The sequence below is a fragment of the Oncorhynchus kisutch genome, linkage group LG11, assembly GCF_002021735.2.
Source record: "Oncorhynchus kisutch isolate 150728-3 linkage group LG11, Okis_V2, whole genome shotgun sequence".
NCBI classification, from domain to species: Eukaryota; Metazoa; Chordata; class Actinopteri; order Salmoniformes; family Salmonidae; genus Oncorhynchus; species Oncorhynchus kisutch.
The window spans coordinates 37289247-37312861 of NC_034184.2; the positions used below are offsets into that span (position 1 = coordinate 37289247).

General features: G+C 43.5%; 1 protein-coding gene across 1 annotated transcript in view; it reads right to left on the reverse strand.

Annotated features, from left to right (window-relative positions):
- LOC109899720 (galactosylgalactosylxylosylprotein 3-beta-glucuronosyltransferase 2) overlaps window positions 1-20452 on the reverse strand; it is a 34121-nt gene extending 13669 nt beyond the window's left edge. The window contains exons 1-2 of the mRNA XM_020495187.2: window positions 19248-20452; window positions 2212-2356 (exon numbers count right to left, since the gene is read on the reverse strand). Coding sequence (XP_020350776.1) covers window positions 2212-2356; window positions 19248-19772 — 670 coding nt within the window. The 5' untranslated portion in view covers window positions 19773-20452. The remainder of the gene's footprint in view (window positions 1-2211; window positions 2357-19247) is intronic.
- Between the last annotated feature and the right edge of the window lie 3163 nt (window positions 20453-23615).

Consider the following 23615-nt stretch of genomic DNA (forward strand, 5'->3'; position numbering starts at 1 on the left):
GGGGATAAAAGCATGATTTCCAACCACCTACCGAGTCCATAATCTGTATGACTAAGCACCTCAAAGGGACCAGTGAGCTAGAGGGAGGAATCAGCAATGAATCCAGTAATATGCCACCTGTGGGGAGGGGTGTGCTCTTTGGACAAAGAGCGCCTGGTACTGTATAGCCCGCCTGAAACCTGGCCCTTTTACGGGTATAGGAACTCCAGCAATGGCCGACAATGTACCCAGGTCGGCCGCAGCCAAACACGGAGGCACTGTTGTCACAGTACCGTATGCTAGCCGACGTCAGCCATACGGCTTCTTAGTCTTGCTATGCCAGAACCCAGCTATCTGCATTATCCCAGTGGACTAGCACTTGCCAAGCCTGCTGCCAACAAGGAACTAGCCAAAGAACAAAGAGTGGCGTCTTCCTTCGGCCTCGAGAACCTCTCCGAATGCAACACGGTTCATCTAGAATAACCAAGCGACTGAAAGCTACGTATGCTAAACGAGAGAGAGAGAGAGCACGCTACACAAACAATTCCTCCATGGGAGGTAGGAATTGCCAGTGGCAGTACGCTAGCTCGCCTTGAAAAGTCAGCTAACCTGGCTAGCACGCTATGCGGCGCTGTTTAGCTAGCCTGATCCCGTCCACATAAGATTGGATTATCAACCAAGTCTGGGAAGGGAGGTGAACGGTGCTTGACTGAGACAGGCACAGGCAGCAGGCAGGCACAGGCAGCAGAAATCTATGGATTTCACATGACTGGGAATACAGATATGCATCTGTTGGTCACAGATACAGTACCTTTGAAAAATAGGTAGGGGCATGGATCAGGAAAACAGCCAGTATCTGGTGTGACCATCATTTGCCTCATGCAGCGAGACACATCTCCTTCGCATAGAGGTGATCAGGCTGTTGATTGTGGCCTGCCGAATATTGTCCGATTCATCTTCAATGCCTGTGCAAAGTTGCTGGATTTTGGCGGGAACTCAAACACGCTTGGAAGTACTGGGACATTTCCAGCTTCCAGGAATTGTGTGCAGAGCCTTGCGACATGGGGCAGTGCATTATTATACTGAAAAAGGAGGTGATGGCGGCGGATGAATGTCACGATAATGGGCCTCAGGATCTCGTCACGGTACCTCTGTGCTTTCAAATTGCCATCAAGAAAATATATTGTGTTTGTTGTTTGTAGCTTATTGCTGCCCATACCATAACCCACCGCCACAACGGGGCACTCTGTTCACAACATTGACATCAGCAAACCGCTCGGTTGGTTACGACGCCAAAACTGCAGTCAGGTCAAGACCCTAATGAGGACGATGAGCACACAGATGAGGTTCCATGACAGTTGACAGTTTGTGCAGAAATTCTTCAGTTGTGCAAACCCACAGGTTTATCAGCTGTCCGGGTGACAGGTCTCAGACGATCCCGCATGTGAAGAAGCCGGATGTGGAGGTCCTGGGCTGGCGTGGTTGCACGTGGTCTGCGTTTGTGAGGCCAGTTGGTCGTACTGCCAAATTCTCTAAAACAACATTGGAGGCGTCTTACTGTAGAGAAATGAACATAGATTTCTCTGACAACAGCTCTGTTGGACATTCCTGCAGTCAGCATGCCAATTGCATGCTCCCTCATAACTTGAGACATTTGTGGCATGTGTTGTATGATAAAACTGCACATTTTAGAGTTGCCTTTTAATGTCCTCAGCACAAGGTGCTCTTGTGTATTGATCATGCTTTTTTAATCAGCTTCTTGATATGCCACACCTGTGAGGTGGATGGATTATCTTGGCAAAAGAGAAATGCTCACTAACAAGAATGTAAGTGTACACAATTTGAGATAAGTAGTCATTTTGTGTGCATGGAACATTTCTGGGATTTTCATTTCAGCTCATGAAACATGGGACCAACACTTTACATGTTGCATTTATATTTTGGTTAGTATAGTTACCAACCTTTAACTCGCAACATCCAGAAGGATGACTACACCCTCCTTAAGTGGGACAATTAAGTTGGAGCAAAGCCTGATAAATTTAGTCTTCCAATGCTTAAAAAAAATAAATGCGAGTCACGGTGTTCATTGGCAATGTCAGGCATGATTCTAATGTTCTTCAGTAGAGGTCGCTAGCGTACAAACTCCCAATAGCTGTGCTGTAAGAAGTTGAACAACTGAAAGGGAACCACTGGTGTCTGTTCCTCTACCTAAGTACAGTAAATGCACTTTACCTGCCATGTCGATAGCGAAGGGACGGTCGGGCCTCCAGCCAGTGTACCAGCCCACCACTTTGCCCTTCTCCACTATGGGACGCTCGTACCGCCGCCCACTGACCAGCCCAACTGGCCACACTGACACACCCCGTGTTGAACGCATCTAGAGAAACAGAGAGGTAGAGAGAGTTAGACACACAAACACAAACACACAGAAGGCCCATGGGCCTCACAGACAGACACACTGATCCGAAAACACAGGAGAGGTCAAAGCAATAGGATTATTGGTGTGAATTTTCTCCAGGCTTGTCCAGCTCTTTCATAACAGTGTAGACAGAGGATAGCAGACAAGAAGGCTGTTTTAGACTTTTGAGATGTGTAGCTCCCCCCAAAAAAAGATACATCTGTGAAGTTGATCAACAACCAAATTTATTTTGTGGAAAATAAAAAATATTCTTTTTTTTGTATTATTTTCACTGAAAAATATAATTTTCCAAGAAAAATGTGTACCCACACACTGAAGGCTGCAAACGTCTGTGTACGCTATCCCTGATAGAGTGATAAAAATACAACAAATGAAACATTTAAGTACATTTTATGCAACATCTTTTTGAGTGCAGACCCATCACACCCTTTTGCTTATCTGAAATTATGGGCTTTACACACCAACCAAACTTCTGGGAGAGCACTATGGTCCCCTTTTGATTAGCTTTTGTGGAAAAGCAGAGATGTCTGGTGAAATGTGAAAAGAGGAAAATAAGCTTGGCTAGGCGGCTTTCTTCTCTGGATTCTACACTAAATGAAATAGCAGAGTAGAACAAGACTTGGGTACATTTTCACTGTGAATGAATTCACACACAGACGGGAGCAGTGTAGACCCAGACTCTGTGTGTGTGTGTGTGTGTGTGTGTGTGTACAGTTACTACTGTTAAGTCCAAAATAATTGGCATCCTTGATAAAGATGAGCAAAAAAGAGTATAAAACAAATAATACATATACTGAGCTATACTGTATGCTCAAAAACAAGTCATTCTTTTTTTATCTCAAAAAGATAGTGGTCAAAAGTATTGGCACCCCTGTTTTTCAATACCTTTCAGTAACTCACCTTGCCAGGATAACGGCACAGAGCCTTTTTCTAAAAATAATTATGAGTTTGGAGAACATTGGGAGGGATCTCGATCATTCCTCCATAAAAAATCTTTCCAGATCCTTGATGTCTTTCGTCTGCGCTTCTGGACTGCCCTTTTCAATTCAAACCACAGGTTTTTAATGGGGTTCAAGTCCAGAGACTGAAATGACCATTGCAATGTTGATTTTGTGTTCTTATTAAATCTCGTAAAAGATTCTAGTCTCAGTGCCGTTATCTTCCAAGGTGAGGTATTGAAAACGGGTGCTAATAGTTTTGCCCCGTCTCTTTTTGAGAAAAAATAATTACTTGTCAAACAAAACACACTTTCAGGTCTTGCCATAGATTTTCCAGTAAATCAAAAGTGTAACTCGGCCACTCAGGAACATTCACTGTCTTCTTGGTAAGAAATTCCAGAGTAGATTTGGCCATGTGTTTAAGGTTATTGTCCTTTTCAAAGGTGAATTCATCTCCAAGATTTTGCCTTTGCATAGCTCCATTCTGTTTTTTTTTCCTGAAAAACCCCAGTCCTTAAGGATAACAATCATACCCATAACATGATGCAGCCACCACTATGCTTGCAAATATGGAGAGTGGTACTCACCAATGTGCTGTATTGGGTTTGCCCCAAACATAACACTTTGTATTCAGGAAAAAGTTAACTGCTTTACCACATTTTTTGCAGTATTACTTTAGTACCTTGTTTCAAACAGTATGCATGTTTTGGAATATTTTTATTCTGTACAGGCTTCTTTCTTTTCACTCAGACAATTAGGTTAGTATTGTGGAGTAACTACAATGCTGTTGAACCATCCTAAGTTTTCTCCTTTCACAGGAAATAAATTCTGTAACTGTTTTACAACATTGGCCTCATGGAAGGGCCTAAGGCACTGCAGTCTATAGCACTGCATCACAGTGCTAGCTGCGTCACTACAGATCCTGGTTTGATACCAGGCTCTATCACAGCCGGCCACGACCGGGAAACCCATGAGGCGGCAGGACCAGCGTCGTCCGGGTTAGGGGAGGATTTGGCCGGCCGGGTTGTCCTTGTCCCTAGCGACTCCTGTGGCGGGCCAGGCGCAATGCACGCTGACACGGTCACCAGGTATATGGTGTTTCCTCCAACACATTGGTGTGTCTGGCTTCCGGGTTAAGCAGGCATTGTGTCAAAAAGCAGTGCGGCTTGGCGGGGTTGTGTTACGGAGGACGCACGGCTCTCAACCTTCGCCTCTCCCGAGTGCGTACTGGAGTTGCAGCGATGGGACAAGACTGTAACCACCAATTGGATATCCCGAAATTGGGGGGAAAAAAGCAAAACCCCAAAATATATATATATATATATATATATATATATATTTTGAAAAATTGGAATCATGGTGAAATCCCTGAGCGGTTTCCTTCCTCTCCGGCAACTGAGTTAGGAAGGACACCTGTATCTTGTAGTGACTGGGTGTATAGATACACCATCCAAAGTGTAATTAATAAGTTCACCATGCACAAAGAGATATTGAATGTCTGCTTTTTTTGTCCAACTACCAATAGATGCCCTTCTTTGCGAGCCCTTGGAAAACCTCCCTGGTCTTTGTGGTTGAATCTGTGTTTGAAATTCACTGCTCGACTGAGGGACCTTACAGATAATTGTATGTGTGGGTTACAGAGATGAGGTAGTGATTCAAAACATATGTTAATCACCATTATTGCACAGAGTTAGTCAATGCAACTAATTATCTGCCTTGTGTCGTGGCCATGACACTTGTTAAGCACATTTTTACTCTTTAAGTTATTTCGGCTTGACATAACAAATGGGTTGAATACTTATTGACTCGACATTTCAGCTTTTCATATATTATTCATTTGTAAGATTTCACTTTGACGTTATGGGTTGTAGGCCAGTAACATAAAAAATATAAATTTACTCCATTTCACTGTAACACAATAAAATATGGAAAATTCAAGGGGTGTGAATACTTTCTGAAGGCACTGTAATATGCTTGCTTGTGTGTGCATATGTACCCTTGTGTGTGTACGCTTGTGTATGTGTGTACTATTTCATTCCTTATTCCAGCCCCACTACGGATCCCATTCTAGTGCAATTCTCTTTTCAGAACATCAAACCACCTGGAGGAAGTCACTTGTAAGGGGCAAATCATACAAGGCAATATTTGATTACATAGCGACAATGTCGCTGTGTGATTCTTCACACAAACGGTCAGGGCAGGGCCTACATCTTTCGTGTCTCCTCTCTCACTCTCAGCACTCAACAGACTGTTGGGAAGGCTCTCTCTCTCTCTCTCTCTCTTCCTTCTTCTCCTCCTTTACCCCTGAGCGATGGACACATCTTTGAAGCCCTCTCTTCTAACGCTGTGGCCCTTGACCTTGCGCGACACTAAACACCCCCCCCCCCTTTCTGTTTCCACTACGACTTTTGTGGATTTATCATATAGATGACACTAGGGAGCAGCAAAATAAATGAGTGGACATTCATTTGGTTCTAATTCGGTTTTGTCCAGCTTCTGTGGCCCATTTGGATATGCATAATTCCTCCAATTAATTGAGACTAAGGGATGGTTCAGGTGTTTAAAATGCATCCTTAAAAATGCAAAAATGCCATTTTTGAATTACAAATGTACTTCTTGCCCTACCCACAAGGCACTCCTATAAGTCTGACATGATCGGATAGTTGTGAGCAATATAGTGGAAATTCCACCCAGCCTTTCAGTAGGAAACGTCTATCATAGTGTTGCTTCTCTCGGATACTTTCAGATCTACAGGAGTGCCTACGGGGGTAGCAGTCATATGTTAATCTGAGAGCATAGCATTGTGACGAGAGCAGCGGGAAGAAAGAACTGTGGTTTCATTTATCCAATCACATACAGATCAGTGATGACTTCAAAGGAAGGGAGGAAAGAAGGATGAATGTTCAATTGGACCAGCGCCTCAATGCGAAAAGCCTGGGATCTGTGAAGAGCGACTAAACGCTCCAGCCTCTGCAGCCATAGACCCAGACTGTCAAAACCAACATCAACCTCTAACACCTGAGTTCATCAATACCCTTCAGACAGAATCCATCTGCAGAGAATTCTAGCTATAAAAGTGGAAAAGTGAATATTCAAAATTATTGTTCTTGTGAGCCATAACATCCACTGGCTCTTTGATAGCGATTTGGGACATGGAGGAAACCAGAACCCATTCAATTGGAGTGAGACACTGTGGCAGAGTTCCTGGTCTCTATCTGAAAGGGAAGTACTGTCCAGAGGCATCATCTGACTGAGTGGTAGGGACTAGAGCCAGGGGAATGTGGGAAATAAAGAAGCTTACCATTTGACATGCAGCCATGTCATCTATCTAATATTGAGTAGCAACTTAGTCAGTGTATGCCTAGGCTGCCTTTGTTTACGCCATATTATTAACACAGGTAATATATGAAGTGTATGCATATACAATTGGACTTTAAATGATGCAGTATGAATCCATTATAAATGTGTTTCTCCCCCAGAGAAGAAGCTGTCATTTCATTGTGTGCTCAAATGCTCTTTCGGATTTTAATCAAGCCTTCTCCATGTGTCATTAATATGCATAGCGGGAGCAATGAGAGAGCGAGAGGGAGAAAAAAATGAATTAATCAAATTAGAGGAGAGAAAATTAAGAGGTTATGAAATTGTGATGCAATGATGCATGATGTGTTTGTGTGGGGGATTGTTTCTGTCTCTATCCTTTCAAACCAGCTGGGGGTGGATTGGGTTCAGGGTTGAAGGGTAGACAATGCCAGCATTTAGACAGACTCACACTGCTCCTGAGGGAATAGACAAGGACAGGGATGAGGAGGGGGGGTAGGACATGACAGGGATGTGAGAAAAGGAGGACAGAGAAGAGGGGGAGAGTATGGAAAAGGCAAGAAGGAAGGAAATGGGACAGGATGCATATACATCTAATCACATGTTATTTGTCACATGCTTCGTAAACAACAGGTGTAGCGAACAGTGAAATGCTTACTTACGGGCCTTTCCCAACAATGCAGAGAGACAAATGGAAAAATAATTGAAAAAAAGAATAACACGAGGACTAAATACACAATGATTAATGATAACTTAGCTATATACAATATACATATGTTCATGTGAGTAAGGGTAAAGTGACTAGGTAACAGGATGGATAACACAGGTTAGATAATGACCCTTTTTTTCACACTGTGAAATATAGTCTGGGTAGCTATTTGGTTAACTATTTTGCAGTCTTATGGCTTGTGGGTAGAAGCTGTTCAGGATCCTGTTGGTTCCAGACTTGGTCAAATCGAATCAAATTGCATTGGTCACATGGTTAGCAGATGTTATTGCGAGTGTAGCGAAATGTTTGTGCTTCTAGTTCCGACAGTGCAGCAATATCTAACGTGTAATCTAACAATTCCACAACAACAACCTAATACACACAAATCTAAGTAAAGGAATGGAATAAGAATATATACATATAAGTATATGGATGAGCAATGACAGAGCTGCATAGACAAGATGCAATAGATGGTATAAAATACATATATACAAATGAGATGAGGGATGCAAGATATGTAAACATTATTGAAGTGGCATTATTAAAGTGACTAGTGATTCATTTATTCAAGTGGCCAATGATTTCAAGTCTGTATGTAAGCAGCAGCCTCTCTGTGTTAGTGAAGGCTGTTTAACAGTCTGTTGGCCTTGAGATAGAAGCTGTTTTTCAGTCTCTCGGTCCCAGCTTTCATGCACCTATACTGACTTCGCCTTCTGGGTGGTAGCGGGGTGAATAGGAGGTGGCTCGCGTGGTTGTTGTCCTTGATTATCTTTTTGGCCTTCCTGTGACATCGGTTGCTGTAGGTGTCCTGAGGGCAGGTAGTTTGCCCCCAGTAATGTGTTGTGCAGACCACATCACATTTTAGTACCGCACCAGCCTCTGGAGAGCCTTATGGTTGTGGGCAGTGCAGTTGCCATACCAGGCTATGAAACAACCCAACAGGATGTTCTCAATTGTGCATCTGTAAATGTTTGTGAGGGTTTTAGGTGAAAAGCAAAAATTCTGTTGGGCCTTCTTCACCATACCGTCTGTGTGGGTGGACCATTTCAATTTGTCCATGATGTGTACGCCGTGATGTGTTCCTCTTGTCCAGTTGGGAGAGGACAGTGTGGAGTACAATAAAGATTGAATCATCTGTGGATCTGTTCGGGCGGTATGCACATTTGAGTGGGTCCAGGGTGTCTGGGATGATGGTGTTGATGTGAGCAATGACCAGCAGTTTAAAGCTTTTCATGGTTACAGATGTGAGTGCTACATTTTATACATTCAGCAGCACTCTTATATAGAGTGATTAATAAGATAGCTAGGAGGGACAACCATACATCAAAGGCATTGAACGTACATTTTTCTTCAATAACCTAGCAACCAGTAGAGTCAGAGCTATAACAGGTTGGGGTGGGGGGGTGGCGGTCAAGTGCAAGTGCTGGTTAAGTGCTTTTTTTGGGGGGGGGGGGGGGGGGGGGGGTCAAGGTGAGGAGGAGGATTATTTAAGATACTGTTTGAAGAGGGAGGGTTTCAAATGTTTTCGGAAGATGGGCAAGGACTTTACTGTACTAGCGTCAAGGGGAAGCTGGTTCCACCACTGGGGTATCAGGACAGAGAAGAGCTTGGAGTGGTCTGAGCAGGAGCTGCCCAGTCCAGGGGTGGGAAGGCCAAGAGACCAGAGGTGGCAGAACGGAGTGCTCGGGTTGGGGTGAAAGGTTTGAGCATAGCCTGAAGGTAGGGTGGGGTAGTTCCTCTTGCTGTTCCGTAGATACGTACCATGTTGTAGTGGATGCGAGCTTCGAATGGAAGCCAGCGGAGTGTGCGGAAAAGTGGGGTGATGAGAGAACATGGAAGGTTGAAAACCAGACGGGCTGCTGGTTTCTGGCTAAGTTGCATGGAATTGATGGCACAAGCGGGGAGCCCAGCCAACAGCGAGTTGCAGTAGTCCAGACAGGAGATGACAAGTGCCTGGATTAGGACCTGCACCGCTTCCTGTGTGAGGTAGGTTCGTACTCTACCAATGTTGTAGAGTAGGAACCTGCAGGAGCTGCTTTGATGTTTGCAGAGAACGACAGGGTGTTGTCCAGGGTCACTCCAAGGTTCTTTGCACTCTGGGAGGGCAACACTGTGGAGTTGTCAACCGTGATGGAGAGGTCATTGAGCTGGCAGGCCTTCCCCTGGATGAAGTTCTGTGTTCATCAACCCTCTCACCTCCACCTTTCTCACCCCTCTATCGTCTTCACTACAATACCCTTCTCTTTCTCCCTTCTCCCCTCCATCCACTCAGCCACGGACAATTTCTCTCTGTGAGATTCTCTCCTTTCTGCTTTAGCTCCCAGAGAGAAGAAAACTATCCAGTATGTAATTATGATAATCGCTCACATCGGTTTGATGGAATTGGATTTTGCTCTTCTGTTCTGTCTTGCGGTTCCTTTGTGCCCTCTCTATGGCCCTTGATTTAATTTGTCCTGACGATGTGTCAGTGTATTTCAAGTCCAATTCTTGTCACGTATGTATGCCTATCTTCACACCAATTAATAGTCTTCTCATTTCAGCAAGTCGTTTATAGCCATGTTGAGGCGGGAGAGATCAAATTGTGTCATCTTCCTTTCAGCCATCGGTAAGCCAAATGGCCTGCCATTTCCTTCAAGCCTTTAAGTGAACAGGTTTATTTGACAAGCTGTCTGGTTGCAGTAGTTTTCAAGTCAAACCAATACATATTTCTGACTGACAGACTATGTTTAACTAAACACTTGGGAGACATTCAGTATTGACTACAATGCTGCAGTTCTAGCGCTACAGCTAGCTCACGACTCCCTACAGCCCGAGGGCAAAATGCAAACTCACCGAAAGTAGCCGTCTGGCCTGGCTGTGAGTGGGGAAAGGAGAGAGGTAGGCTAGGCTATGATGTGGACGACTGTTTGCTGACACCCCATTTCGAGGCAGCAAAGCTGCCGGAATGTCTCGCACACATAATAATTTGCACCGAGCCGTGACTTGTTAATGCTTGAGAACAGAGAAAACATCCAATAATCTGTCTTTATACAAATTGTTTCTGGATGGTTTCCTCTTCAACTCAGACATAATACATAAGAGAGAAATAACAGAATCTCTTTCAGGTGTTGTTTCATCGCGTCTAGCATGATCAAATACCTCTTCTAAAATCAGTAAGCCTATAGTGACATCACTCACTCACTTAGTATTAATTGAATGGTGTTGGTATTGTGAGAGAATTGAATAGGATGCATTTATAGGCTATTCATAATGTTTTTTGCTCATTGACTACAAATTCAGTTCTAATGTGGTCTATCTCTATGTTATTTATTTTGGACACAAAACTGCTATATGAAAAAATGTGCCTATGTTTGACAGCAGCACCATCTGTGCAATGCTAAAATCAACTGCATAACAGGTTTGACAGGTTATTTCCACTACATGTCAGGTTATTAACACTATATGACAGGTCATTACCAAACTACGACAGATTATTACCGTGGAGAGGAGTTCTATAATGTCCTGGTTGAGGTGGGGCGAGCAGGCTGACTATCAGCCAATCAAATAACTATGATATTTACACATGCCTATCGTTGGAGCTGCGGCTAGACATTGCGATTAGGCACAGATTAATGAGGGAAATAAGTATTTGACCCCCTCTTAATCAGAAAGATTTCTGGCTCCCAGGTGTCTTTTATACAAGCAATGAGCTGAGATTAGGAGCACACTCTTAAAAGGAGTGCTCCTATTCTCAGTTTGTTACCTGTATAAAAGACACCTGTCCACAGAGCGCAATCAATCAATCAGATTCTAAACTCTCCACCATGGCCAAGACCAAAGAGCTCTCCAAGGATGTCAGGGACAAGATTGTAGACAAGGCTACACAAGGCTGGAATGGGCTATAAAACCATCGCCAAGCTGCTTGGTGAGAAGGTGACAACAGTTGATGCGATTATTCGCAAATGGAAGAAACACAAAAGAACTGTCAATCCTCCTCGGCCTGGGGCTCCATGCAAGATCTCACCTCGTTGGAGTTGCAATGATCATGAGAACGGTGAGGAATCAGCCCAGAACTACATGGGAGGATCTTGTCAATGATCTCAAGGCAGCTGGGACCATAGTCACCAAGAAAACAATTGGTAACACACTACGCCGTGAAGGTCTGAAATCCTGCAGCGCCCGCAAAGTCCCCCCTGCTTAAGAAAACACATATACATGCCCATCTGAAGTTTGCCAATGAACATCTGAATGATTCAGAGGACAACTGGGTGAAAGTGTTGTGGTCAGATGAGACCAAAATGGAGCTCTTTGGCATCAACTCAACTCGCTGTGTTTGGAGGAGGAGGAATGCTGGCTATGACCCCAAAAACACCATCCCCACCGTCAAACATGGAGGTGGAAACTTTATGCTTTGGGGGTGTTTTTCTGCTAAGGAGACAGGACAACTTCACCGCATCAATTGGACGATGGACGGGGCCATGTACCGTCAAATCTTGGATGAGAACCTCCTTCCCTCAGCCAGGGCATTGAAAATGGGTCGTGGATGGGTATTCCAGCATGACAATGACCCAAAACACACGGCCGAGGCAAAAAAGGAGTGGCTCAAGAAGAAGCACATTAAGGTCCTGGAGTGGCCTAGCCAGTCTCCAGACCTTAATCCCATAGAAACTCTGTGGAGGGAGCTGAAGGTTCGAGTTGCCAAACGTCAGCCTCGAAACCTTAATGACTTGGAGAAGATCTGCAAAGAGGAGTGGGACAAAATCCCTCCTGCAGACCTTTGTGATTGCCAACAAGGGTTTTGCCACCAAGTACTAAGTTATATTTTGCAAAGGGGTCAAATACTTATTTCCCTCATTTCACTCATTGTTTTTATTCTGTCTCTCACTGTTCAAATAAAACTACCATTAAAATTATAGACTGATAATTTCTTTGTCAGTGGGCAAACGTACAAAATCAGCAGGGGATCAAATACTTTTTTCCCTCACTGTAGGTGACAAGTCAAATTTCTTCAGCCTCCTGAGCGCTGTTGCACCTTCCCCACCACACTGTCTGTGTGGGTGGAACATTTCAGTTTGTCCGTGATGTGTACGCAGAGTAACTTAAAACTTTCCACCTTCTCCACTGCTGTTCCATCGATGCCCCCTTGGCTGTTTCATTAAGTCCACGATAACCTATTTTATTTTCGTGATGTTAAGTGAGAGGTTGCATTCCTAACAGCACATTCCGAATGCCATCACCTCCTCCCTATTATCTGTCTAGTTTGTTTTGGTAATCAAGACTACTACTGTTGTGCCATTTGCAAACTTGATGATTGCGTTGGAGGCGTGCATGGCCACGCAGTCATAGGTGAACAGGGAGTACAAGAGGGGGCTGAGCACACACCCTTGTGGGGACCCAGTTTTGAGGATCAGCGAAGTGGAGATGTTGTTTCCTACCTTCACCACCTGTGGGTGGCCCGTCAGGAAGTCCAGGACCCAATTGCACAGGGCGGGGTTGAGACCTCAAGCTTAATGATGAGCTTGGAGGGTACTATGGTGTTGAATTCTGAGCTGTAGTCAATGAACAGCATTCTTACATACAGTTGAAGTTGGAAGTTTACATACACTTAGGTTGGAGTCATTAAAACTCGTTTTTCAACCACTCCACAATTTTCATGTTAACAAACTATAGATTTGACAAGTCGGTTAGGACATCTAATTTTCCAACAATTGTTTACAGACAGATTATTTCACTTACAATTCAAATGTGTATACACAAAGTTGACTGTGCCTTTAAACAGCTTGGAAATTCCAGAAAATGTCATGGAGAAGCTTCTGATAGGCTACTTGACATTATTTGAGTCAATCGTAGGTGTACCTGTGGATGTATTTCAAGGCCTACCTTCAAACTTACTACCTCTTTGCTTGACATCATGGGAAAATCAAAACAAATCAGCCAGACCTCAGAAAAAAATTGTAGACCTCCACAAGTCTGATTCATACTTGGGAGCAATTTCCAAATGCCTGAACGTACCACGTTCATCTGTACAAAAAATGTATACACAAGTATAAACATTATGGGACCACGCAGCCATCATACCACTCAGGAAGGAGACACGTTCGGTTACCTAGAGATGAACGTACTTTGCTGCGAAAAGTGCAAATCAATCCCAGAACAACAGGAAAGGACCTTGTGAAGATGTTGGAGGAAACAGTTACAAAAGTATCTATATCTACAGTAAAACGAGTCCTATATCGATATAGCCTGAATGGCTGCTCAGCCAGAAAGAAGCCTCTGCTCCAAAACCACCATAAAAAAAGCCAGACTACGGATTGCAACTTGCACATGGGGACAAAGACTGTACTTTTTGGAGAAATCTCCTCTGGTCTGATGAAACAAATATAAAACTGTTTGGCCAAAATGACCATCATTATGTTTGGAGGAAAAAGGGAGAGGCTTGAAAGCTGAAGAACACTATCCTAACCGTGAAGCACGGGGGTGGCAGCATCATGTTGTGGGGTTGCTTTGCTGCAGGAGGGACTGGTGCATTTCACAAAATAGATTGCTTCATGGGGAAGGGAAATTATGTGGATATATTGAAGCAACATCTCAAGACATCAGTCAGGAAGTTAAACTTGGTCGCAAATAGGTCTTCCAAATGGACAATGACCCCAAGCATACTTCCAAAGTTGTGGCAAAATGGCTTAAGGACATCAAAATCAAGGTATTGGAGTGGCCATCACAAAGCTCTTACCTCAATCTTATAGAAAATTTGTGGGCAGAACTGAAAAGCATGTGCGAGCAAGGAGGCCTACAAACCTGACTTAGTTACACCAGCTCTGTCAGGAGTAATGGGCCAAAATTCACCCATTCAACTTATTGTGGGTAACTTGTGGAAAGTTATCTGAAATTTTTGACTCAAGTTAAACAATTTAAAGGCAATGCTACCAAATACGAAGTAAGTGTATATAACCTTCTGACCCACTGGGAATGTGATGAAAGAAATAAAATCTGAAAGAAATTATTCTCTCCACTATTATTCTCACATTTTACTAGAATTGAATGTCAGGAATTGAGATAAACTGAGTTTAAATGCATTTGGCTAAGGTGTATGTAAACTTCTGACTTCAACTGTAGGTATTCCACTTGTCCAGGTGGGATAGGGATGTGTGCTGTGTGATGGCGATTGCGTCGTCTGTGGACCTATTGGGGCATATGCAAACTGAAGTGGGTCTAGGGTGACAGGCAAGGTGGAGGTGATATGATCTTTGACTAGTCTCTCAAAGCACTATATAATGACCGAGGTGAGTCCTATAGTCATTTAGTTCAGTTACCTTTGCCTTCGTGGATACAGGAACAATGGTGGCCATCTTGAAGCATGTGGGGACAGCAGACTGGGATAGGTAGCGATTGAATATGTCCGTAAACACACACGCCAGCTGGTCTGCGCATGCTCTGAGGATGCGACTAGGGATGCCGTCTGGGCTGGCAGCCTTGCGAGAGTTAACACGCTTAAATGTCTTACTCACAATAGCCACGGAGAAGGAGAGCCCACAGTCCTTGGTAGAGGGCCGTGTCGGTGGCACTATATTATACTCAAAGCGGGCAAAGAAGGCGTTTAGTTTGTTTGGATGCATGACGTCGGTGTCCGTGACGTTGCTGGTTTTCTTTTGGTAGTCCATGATTGTCTGTACTCCCTGCCATATATGTCCCATGCCTGAGCCGTGAAATTGCGACTCCACTTTGCCTCTATACTGACATTTCGCTTGTTAGATTACCTTGCGGAGGGAATAACTACACTGTTTGTATTCAGCCATATTCCCAGTCAACTTTCCATGGTTAAATGCGGTGGTTCGCACTTTCAGTTTTGTGCAAATGCTGCTATCTATCCACGGTTTCTGGTTAGGGTAGTTTTTAATAGTCACAATAGGTACAACATCTCCTAGGCACTTCCTAAAAAACTCACTCACCGAATCAACAAATAAATCAGTATTATTATCTAAGGCTATCCGGAACATGTCCCAGTCCACGTGATCAAAACAATTTTGACAGGTACATCCTGTTTGAGTTTCTGCCTATAGGAAGGGAGGAGCAAATTGGAGTGGTGGTCAGGTATGCCGAAGGGAGGGCGGGGAGTGCCTTGTATGCACCGCAGAAGTTAGAGTAGCAGTGATCCAGAGTTTTGCCAGCACGAGTACTGCAATCAATCAATATGCTGATAGATTTTAGTTGGTCTTGTTCTAAAATTTGCTTTGTTAAAATCCCCAGCTACAATAAATGCTGCCTCAGGATATATGGTTTCCAGTTTGCATAAAGTCCAGTGAAGTTCCTTGAGGGCCGTTGTGGTATCGGTTTGAGGGGGAATATACGCAGCGGTGACAATAACCAATCAGAATTCTCTTGGGAGATAATACGGTCGGCAATTGATTGTAAGGAATTCTTTGTCAGGTGAACAAAAGGACTTGAGTTCCTGTATGTTGTTACAATTACACCATTAGCGGTTAATCATGAAACATACACCCTCACCCTTCTTCTTCCCAGAGATATGTTTATTTCTGTCGGCGCAACGCACAAAGAATCCCAGTGGCTCTACCGACTCCGACAGCATATCACGAGAGACCAGTGTTTCCATGAAACAGAGTATGTTACAATCCCTGATGTCTCTCTGGAAAGCAACCCTTGCCCTAATTTCATCTACCTTGTCATCTAGAGACTGGACATTAGCGAGTAATATACTTGGAAGTGGTGGGTGGGGTGCGCGCTTCCGAAGTCTGACCAGAAGGCCGGACGTTGTTTTGGGTCAGCCTCTGGAATCAGTTCAGATGCCCTGGGTGTTTCGGACAAAGGATCCGCTTCGGAAAAGTTGTATTCCTAGTCGCAATGCTGTTTAGTTGATGTCGCTCTGATATCCAGTAGTTCTAGCCGGCTGTATGTAATAACACTGAAGATTTTCTGGACCAACAATGTAATGAATAATACATAAAAAAACAAAATACTGCAAAGGTTCCTAAGGACTAGAAGTGAGGCGGCCCTCTCTGTTGGCACCATCTTGTCCGGTCATGTCCTGCAGCAGTCATAGTAAAACTCCTTGTATGCTATTTTTAATCGCACTCTAAAGGTCGGAGCTGTGTTATGATTTTGAAGGGGTCCCTAATGAAAGTGCTATCAAAAAAAGGGGTCCCCGTCCCTAACAAGTTTGGTAAAGTTTGTCTTAAGTTACGATTTGGGGAGATAAAGAGCCTTAAAATGGAAATCAATTGATAACATTTTTGACATGCGTTTTTCTGGATTTTGTTGTTGTTATTCTGTCTCTCACTGTTCAAATAAACCTACCATTAAAATTATAGACTGATCATGTCTTTGTCAGTGGGCAAACTTACAAAATCAGCAGGGGATCAAATACTTTTTCCCTCACTGTAAATCCCTCACAAACCTTTACAGATGCACAATTGAGAGCATCCTGTCTGGCTACACCACCCCCTGGTATGGCACCTGCACCGCCCATAACCTCATGGCTCTCCAGAGGGTGGTGTCGTCTGCACAACGCATCAACGGGGCAATCTACTTGCCCTCCAGGACACCTACAACACCTGATGTCACAGGAAGATCAAAAAGATCATCAAAGACAACAACTATCGTGCCACTACCTGTTCACCCCACTACCATCCAGAAGGTGAGGTCAGGACATGTGCATCAAAGCTGGGACCGAGAGACTGAAAAATAGCTTCTATCTCAAGGCCACCAGACTGTTAAACAGCCATCACTAACACAGAGAGGCTGCTGCCTACATACAGACATGAAATCATTAACCACTTTAATAAATGGATCACTAGTCACTTTAATAATGCCACTTGAATAATGTTTACATGTCCTGCATTACTCATCTCATATGCATATATTGTATTTCATACCATCTATTGCATCTTGCCTATGCCGCTTAGTCATTGCTCATCCATATATTTATATGTATATATTCTTATTCCATTCCTTTACTTAGATGTCTTTGTATTAGGTAGTTGTTGTGGAATTGTGAGATTTCTTGTTAGATATTGCTGCACTGTCGGAACTAAAAGCATAAGCATTTCGCTACACTCGCAATAACATCTGCTAACCAGGTGTATATGACCCCAAAAATTGTATTTTATTTGACTAACCAAGTCTTGGGGCCCCCTCTTCAAATCCAATAATTTCTTTCTAGTTTTCAAGGTAATTTCCTGCAATTCTACACATTTTCCTATGGGGCATAGAGACAATTTAGCAGTTTCAAATCTTAAATTACAGTGCATTTGTCACACCCTGATCTGTTTCACCTGTCTTATGCTTGTCTCCACCCCCCTCCAGGCTTCGGCCCTTTTTCCCCATTATCCCCTGTGCATTTATACCTGTGTTTTCTGTTTTTCTTGTTGCCAGTTCTTCTTGTCTCGTCAAGCCTACCGGTGTTTTTTCCCATACTCCTGCTTTTCTCTCTTGTCCCTGTTTCCTAGTTTTCCCGGTTTTGATCATTCTTCCTGCCCTTACCCTGAGCCTGCCTGCCGTTCTGTACCTTTTGGACTCCAGCTGGATTACTGACATCTGCCTGCCCCCTGTTTTTGTAATAAACATTTGTTACTTCGAACTGTCAGCATCTGAGTCTTATCCTGAGGTCTGATAGCATTTAGGTAAAAAACCTAAGGCCACCCTCTTGACAGTGAAGAGAAAACATTTATGTTTTAAAGTACATTTCCTGCAATTGTACACATTTTGTCATGGGGCGTCGAAATTGTTGCAGTTTTAAAGCAAGTTTGTCGTAATACTACATATCTTCCATAGGGTGGAGAGAAGATTTAACAATTTTCAAATTAATTTCATGCAATTTCTTTTAAAAATAAGTGGGGTGTGGAGAAGAAAAGTGCAGTTTTAAAGAAAATATCCTGAAATTCTACACATTTTGCCATGGGGCGGAGAGAATATTTAGCAATTGTATAACTAATTTCATGCATTTCTAGAACATTTTCCGTGGGCGGAGAGAATAATCTTCAGTTTTACAGCTAATTTCCTGCAATTCTACACATTATGTCATGGGGCGTAGAGAAAATGTTGCAGTTTTAAAGCAAGTTTGCTGTAGTACTACACATTTTCATGGTGCGGAGAGAAGATTTAGCAATTTTCTAATTCATCTCATGCAACAACAAAAAAATGATAATCAGTGGGGTGTAGAGAAAAATTTGCAGTTTTAGAGTAAATTTCCTGAAATTCTACACATTTTGCCATCGGGCGGAGAGAAGATTTTGCAATTGTATAACTAATTTCATGCATTTCTATAATCTTTTCCGTGGGGTGGAGAGAAAAATTTTCAGTTTTACAGCTAATTTCCTACAAATCTAAATTTTTTTGCCATAGGGTGGACACAATGTTTGCAGTTTTTAATGTGATATCTATGATCAATGGCGCCACCCCCCAGTCGGTTATTCGACCATAATTACGACAAATTTAGATAGCAGGCTGCTAGGCTAACTTACCAATCTAAAACGTTTTAGCTGACATGGGCTAATTGAGTGACTGTCAGTGACTGACATAACAAGCGAAAAACTGTTGATGCACAACCACATTTTTAAATCAATGAGAGATGAGCCCCTGCTGTCGATTAGGTTATTTGAAGAGAAAATTATTTAGAAGATCACAAAGCCAACTTGCTCAAAACAAATTTTAGGCAAATTAACTCTGGGTTGAATTATGTGCAGGTTTTTGTTCTATCCAGAATCAGTGTCTGGACACAGTGGCCCTCAAGGACCAGAGATGACCCTTGAATATATCCCACACTTATTTCAATACTTTGCCTGATTGCACAGATAGGCTATCTGAAAACTCTTGTATTAGAAAACTTTGTTGTTTGTGTGAATGACATCACATGCCATGTAGCCTATCTGTCATTAATGTGCTTTATTACCTCTTCAAACAGTTCCAGACTGTATGTGTTGTCATCATCTGCGAAGAATACTACCCCCACGTCCTTCCGAGAGCGATGTGACCGTAGCCACGATAGAGCCGTGTTCCTCTGCTCAGTAGCACGAGGCATCCCGGTCCGTTTGAACCGGCGGGGTGTAAAGATGTTCAAGTGTGTGTATGGCATCCCAGAGTGGGAGAGAAAGCGCGCCACCAGCTCTGTGCGCACGCTCGAGTCCTCCACTACGATCCAGTGGAAGCGAGGAACCTGGCAGAAGGTGTTAGCGAGCCGGGTAAGTTCAGCTTTCTGGACTGGCCGATTGTAGGTCGGAGTGATGGCGTAGATTACTGGGAGAGCGGAGCGATTGGCCCGAGGAAGTCTGGTTCTGTCATGCCGCTGTGCGCCCCAGGCGCGGCCCAGGACTGGACTTCGCACGGGTGTCCTCTTGGTGTCAATATCAATCATGATGATGACGATGAGGACCCAGGGCAGGAGAATGAAGAAGCGGCTGTAGAAGAGCGATTTCATTTTGCCGAAGTTAGGTGATAAACGGACGGTGCACTCACTCTATCTCACTCACTCCATCACATCCAAGCATCCCACCACGATCGTGCAACAACAATTTGCACTCTCCAAAGCTATTTTAATAGACCACATAAGACCCATTTTTAGAAATTAAGACTTTGTTTATCTCCAATAAACAAATAAATATCAACATTCATCCCGTTTAGGGTTATGAAAACATAGTCACGTCCGCGTCCCGTAGGGACTGTTTGCTGATGAGTCTCCTCCCAGATGAAAGTGGAGAAGTGCCTCACATCCCTCGAATGAGAGCGACGAAACGAACCCCTCAAAAAACAACATTTAATCCCAAACGCAGTCTTCACATGCCTTCAACCCACAACCTTTTCGATAAACCAGAAATAGCTCTTCGCAGATATCCACCGGCCGCTACTCCCGTAGTGTCTGAGAGAAAGGGACATCATTCCCGGGATGAATGCGGCTTAACTCGGTGTCTGATGGGCAGTGGGGAGAAGCAGGTGCGGGAGCATCAGTGCAGAGAGAGGAGAGACAGCGATGAGAGGGGACGGGAAAGATTGGAATGGACAGGGAGAGAAAGAGAGGAGGAGGGGAGAGAGAAAGGGAGACTTTGTTATGCTGCTAGAGAAGCACGTCAGTGTCCGCTGAGGATGGAGATAAACTCACCCTACAGACAGACAGAGAGAGAGAGAGAGAGATTGAAAGAGAGAGAGAGAAGCACCATCTTTTGATAAAACGTTTGCTTTCGTTCTAAATGATAATCGGAACTTTGATTTGCACTGCAAGTTGTCCACACCAGACCAATTGAGCTGGCAGAATTCAATGAATAGAAATAAAGACATCTCTCTGGAAGCTAGGGAAATCAGTAGCCTACAGCATGACATTCATTTAGACTCGGTCTCATTGCAACCCACTATCGTAAATAATCTTGAAATAAACACGAATTACTTATGTGAACAAGTGTGTATTATATTAGTTGCAGGAAATAGGCTTTCAGTTTGATGCTGGTCATCCTTACATGGTTTTGGACACCTGTCACCAGCTATTTGGATATTCTGAAGATTTTTCCCATATCTGGTACCCTATTTGTTCAAATGCAATTAATTGCTTGTGCTTGGAAAATATTGAAAACAAAGATGGTTATTTCTTCTCTTATCGTGATAAGGAACACTGATATGGATCCTAATCTATATAGCCTAACAGTCTAAATTGGACTGTAGCTTCTGTTATGCCAGACTCTGGTATTTTATTAATAGAGCAGAAAAATAGAGCCTGATTTGCATTTCATTATTGTCAATTGGTTTAAAAGATTACATCTATACCAGTACATAAATATCGAGTGCATTTTTCAATGTCAGCATGTGAAATCTCTTCTTTGAGTTATGACTAGTCAATTACTCATTCCCCACATCTAGCCCCACCCTCCTCTCCCCCGCATAGGCTCTGTGCCATCAGCATGTACCTGTCATTCAACTGTCAGACTGCCTTGTCCGTGCCCCAGTTCCATCAGATACTCCATTCTTATTGGGTATTGACATGTGACAGTGCTCTCTGCTATTGGGAATTACATGACGAGGGGTTCTATGAGAAATGGATGCCACACTATCAGTTCTGATGGTGGAAATCAGAGCTTTGTTCTGTTCTGTTGCTTCTTCGCCCAGGGGATTGGCTATTATCTGACATCATGTCAAATGTCACAGGAGTTGGTCTGAGTTAGAGAGACAAGGGAGCATTAAACAGAGTGATGTGTTTGCTAGAGGCAACAATTAAGTGTATAGCCTATCTCACCTGTCTGGAGAGGCCTCAGTAATAGACAACACGCACGCACACAAACACACACACACACACACACACAAAAGAAGGTAGCATCACCAGACACTGGCAGGAGAACAATAGTGCACAGATAAAGAGTGTGTGTTTGTGAGAGAGAGAGAGAGAGAGAGAGAGAGAGAGAGAGAGAGACAGACAGACAGACAGACTGACTGACTGACTGACAGACAGACAGACAGACAGACAGACAGACAGACAGACAGACAGACAGACAGACAGACAGACAGACAGACAGACAGACAGACAGACAGACAGACAGACAGACAGACAGACAGACAGACAGACAGACAGACAGACAGACAGACAGACAGACAGACAGACAGACAGACAGACAGAGAGAGATAACCCTGGGTCCAATCTACTCTTTGTCATCCTGGTAATACAGCATAGAGAGTGAAAGAGAAAGAAAGACAGGGAGAGAAAACGATGGCGGGGGAAGGAGGTGGATGTTTACTGATGGAGAGGAATATTCAGTTAGCTCCCAGACCAACTGAAGACTCCTACCATCCAAAGACAACAAACGAGTCTTCCATCGTATATGCATAAATCACTATGGAACACGATTTAAGTGAGAATTTAGAGTACAATTCAATTTAGAGACAATTCAGATCCTCTCAACAAATGGAAAGTCTACAAGGCATTTGTCAACGCCATTAGCATAGAAACGACTTTCCGTCCTCCCTATTGTGTAAATTGGAGACAAGCTAATACATTTCCCTCCAGCATAACTCAATTGGCACAGGTTTGCAGTTGATGACATTAGTTGTTTGATGGGGAAGAGGATGGAGATGCTATTGAATTTTCTCCCAGCCCCAAAATCGATCACGGGGAAATGTATTTATTGGAATTTCGCGATTAACTATTTGTTTTACACCCAATTTCATCCTCCTAAGAGGTGATGGAGGTTTCTGTTTATGTACTTCATCCCTCCATATACTGTAATGTAAAGTGGTGTGCTGTATAGAGGCAATTCTAGGTCTCATCCATTGGCTTGATACCAGCATCTACATCCCAAATGGAATGTACCAATAAAGGTAAAACTAGAGAGGAGTAAGGGAGTCTGTGTTGTCAACCTGTAGACCACAGCTTTCCTCACGATTTTCTCTAGAGTTTATTCCCCTTCCCCTTGTCAGCAACAAGACATGTGCACGCACGCACACACACACACACACACACACACACACGCACGCACACATGCACACACACGCACGCACACACACACACACACACACACACACACACACACACACAGTGTCAATTAAGACTCATAATCCCATTAAATGACCCATCTCCCACTATAAAGGAATTGATTCCTAGGATGCTCATTGGTAGAATGTCTATCAAGCACCTTTTAAAATGTACTTATCTAAGCATTTACACCCACCCACACTACGTAATGGATGAAATTCAATCCTACCTGTCATTCAATAGAATCTGACACAGTCCTATATCAATTACAGGCTTTGTCAGTTTGAAAAACACATTTACTAACAGCGTCACATAATGACTTTGACTGCAGTACCAGAGTGAGTGTGTTGTTTGTGAGGAAATGAAAACACTTACAGCATAGCGACCAAACAAGCTGGTGTTAGGCTAACCTTGAGTCTCTGGCAATATCTTTCCTGATTTACATAACAGAAGAGAGCTTCTCTCTGAACGCAGTGTGCTGTAAAGTAGTTTTTCTGCTTTGCATTGTGAGAAAGAGCGAGAGAGACAGATCTTGAGAGAGAAGAGACAGATAGAGAGAGAGAGCAATCAGAGCAGTCAGAGCATGCTGATGCTATCTCTGGCTCCAAACTTTTATGTTAGAGAGAGGCTGAGAAAGTGTGTGTGTGGTTTAAGAATTCTAATGACATCCAACAGAGGTGCCACGGAACTTCATTCCTCTGTATAAGTAATGAAGGGCTGTGATTGAGACGGGCAATTCAATAGACTGCCTTGTCCTGTGAAGGACCCACTGATGTGTGTGAAATGAATGCATCAAGAAGGCAGAACTCAGGG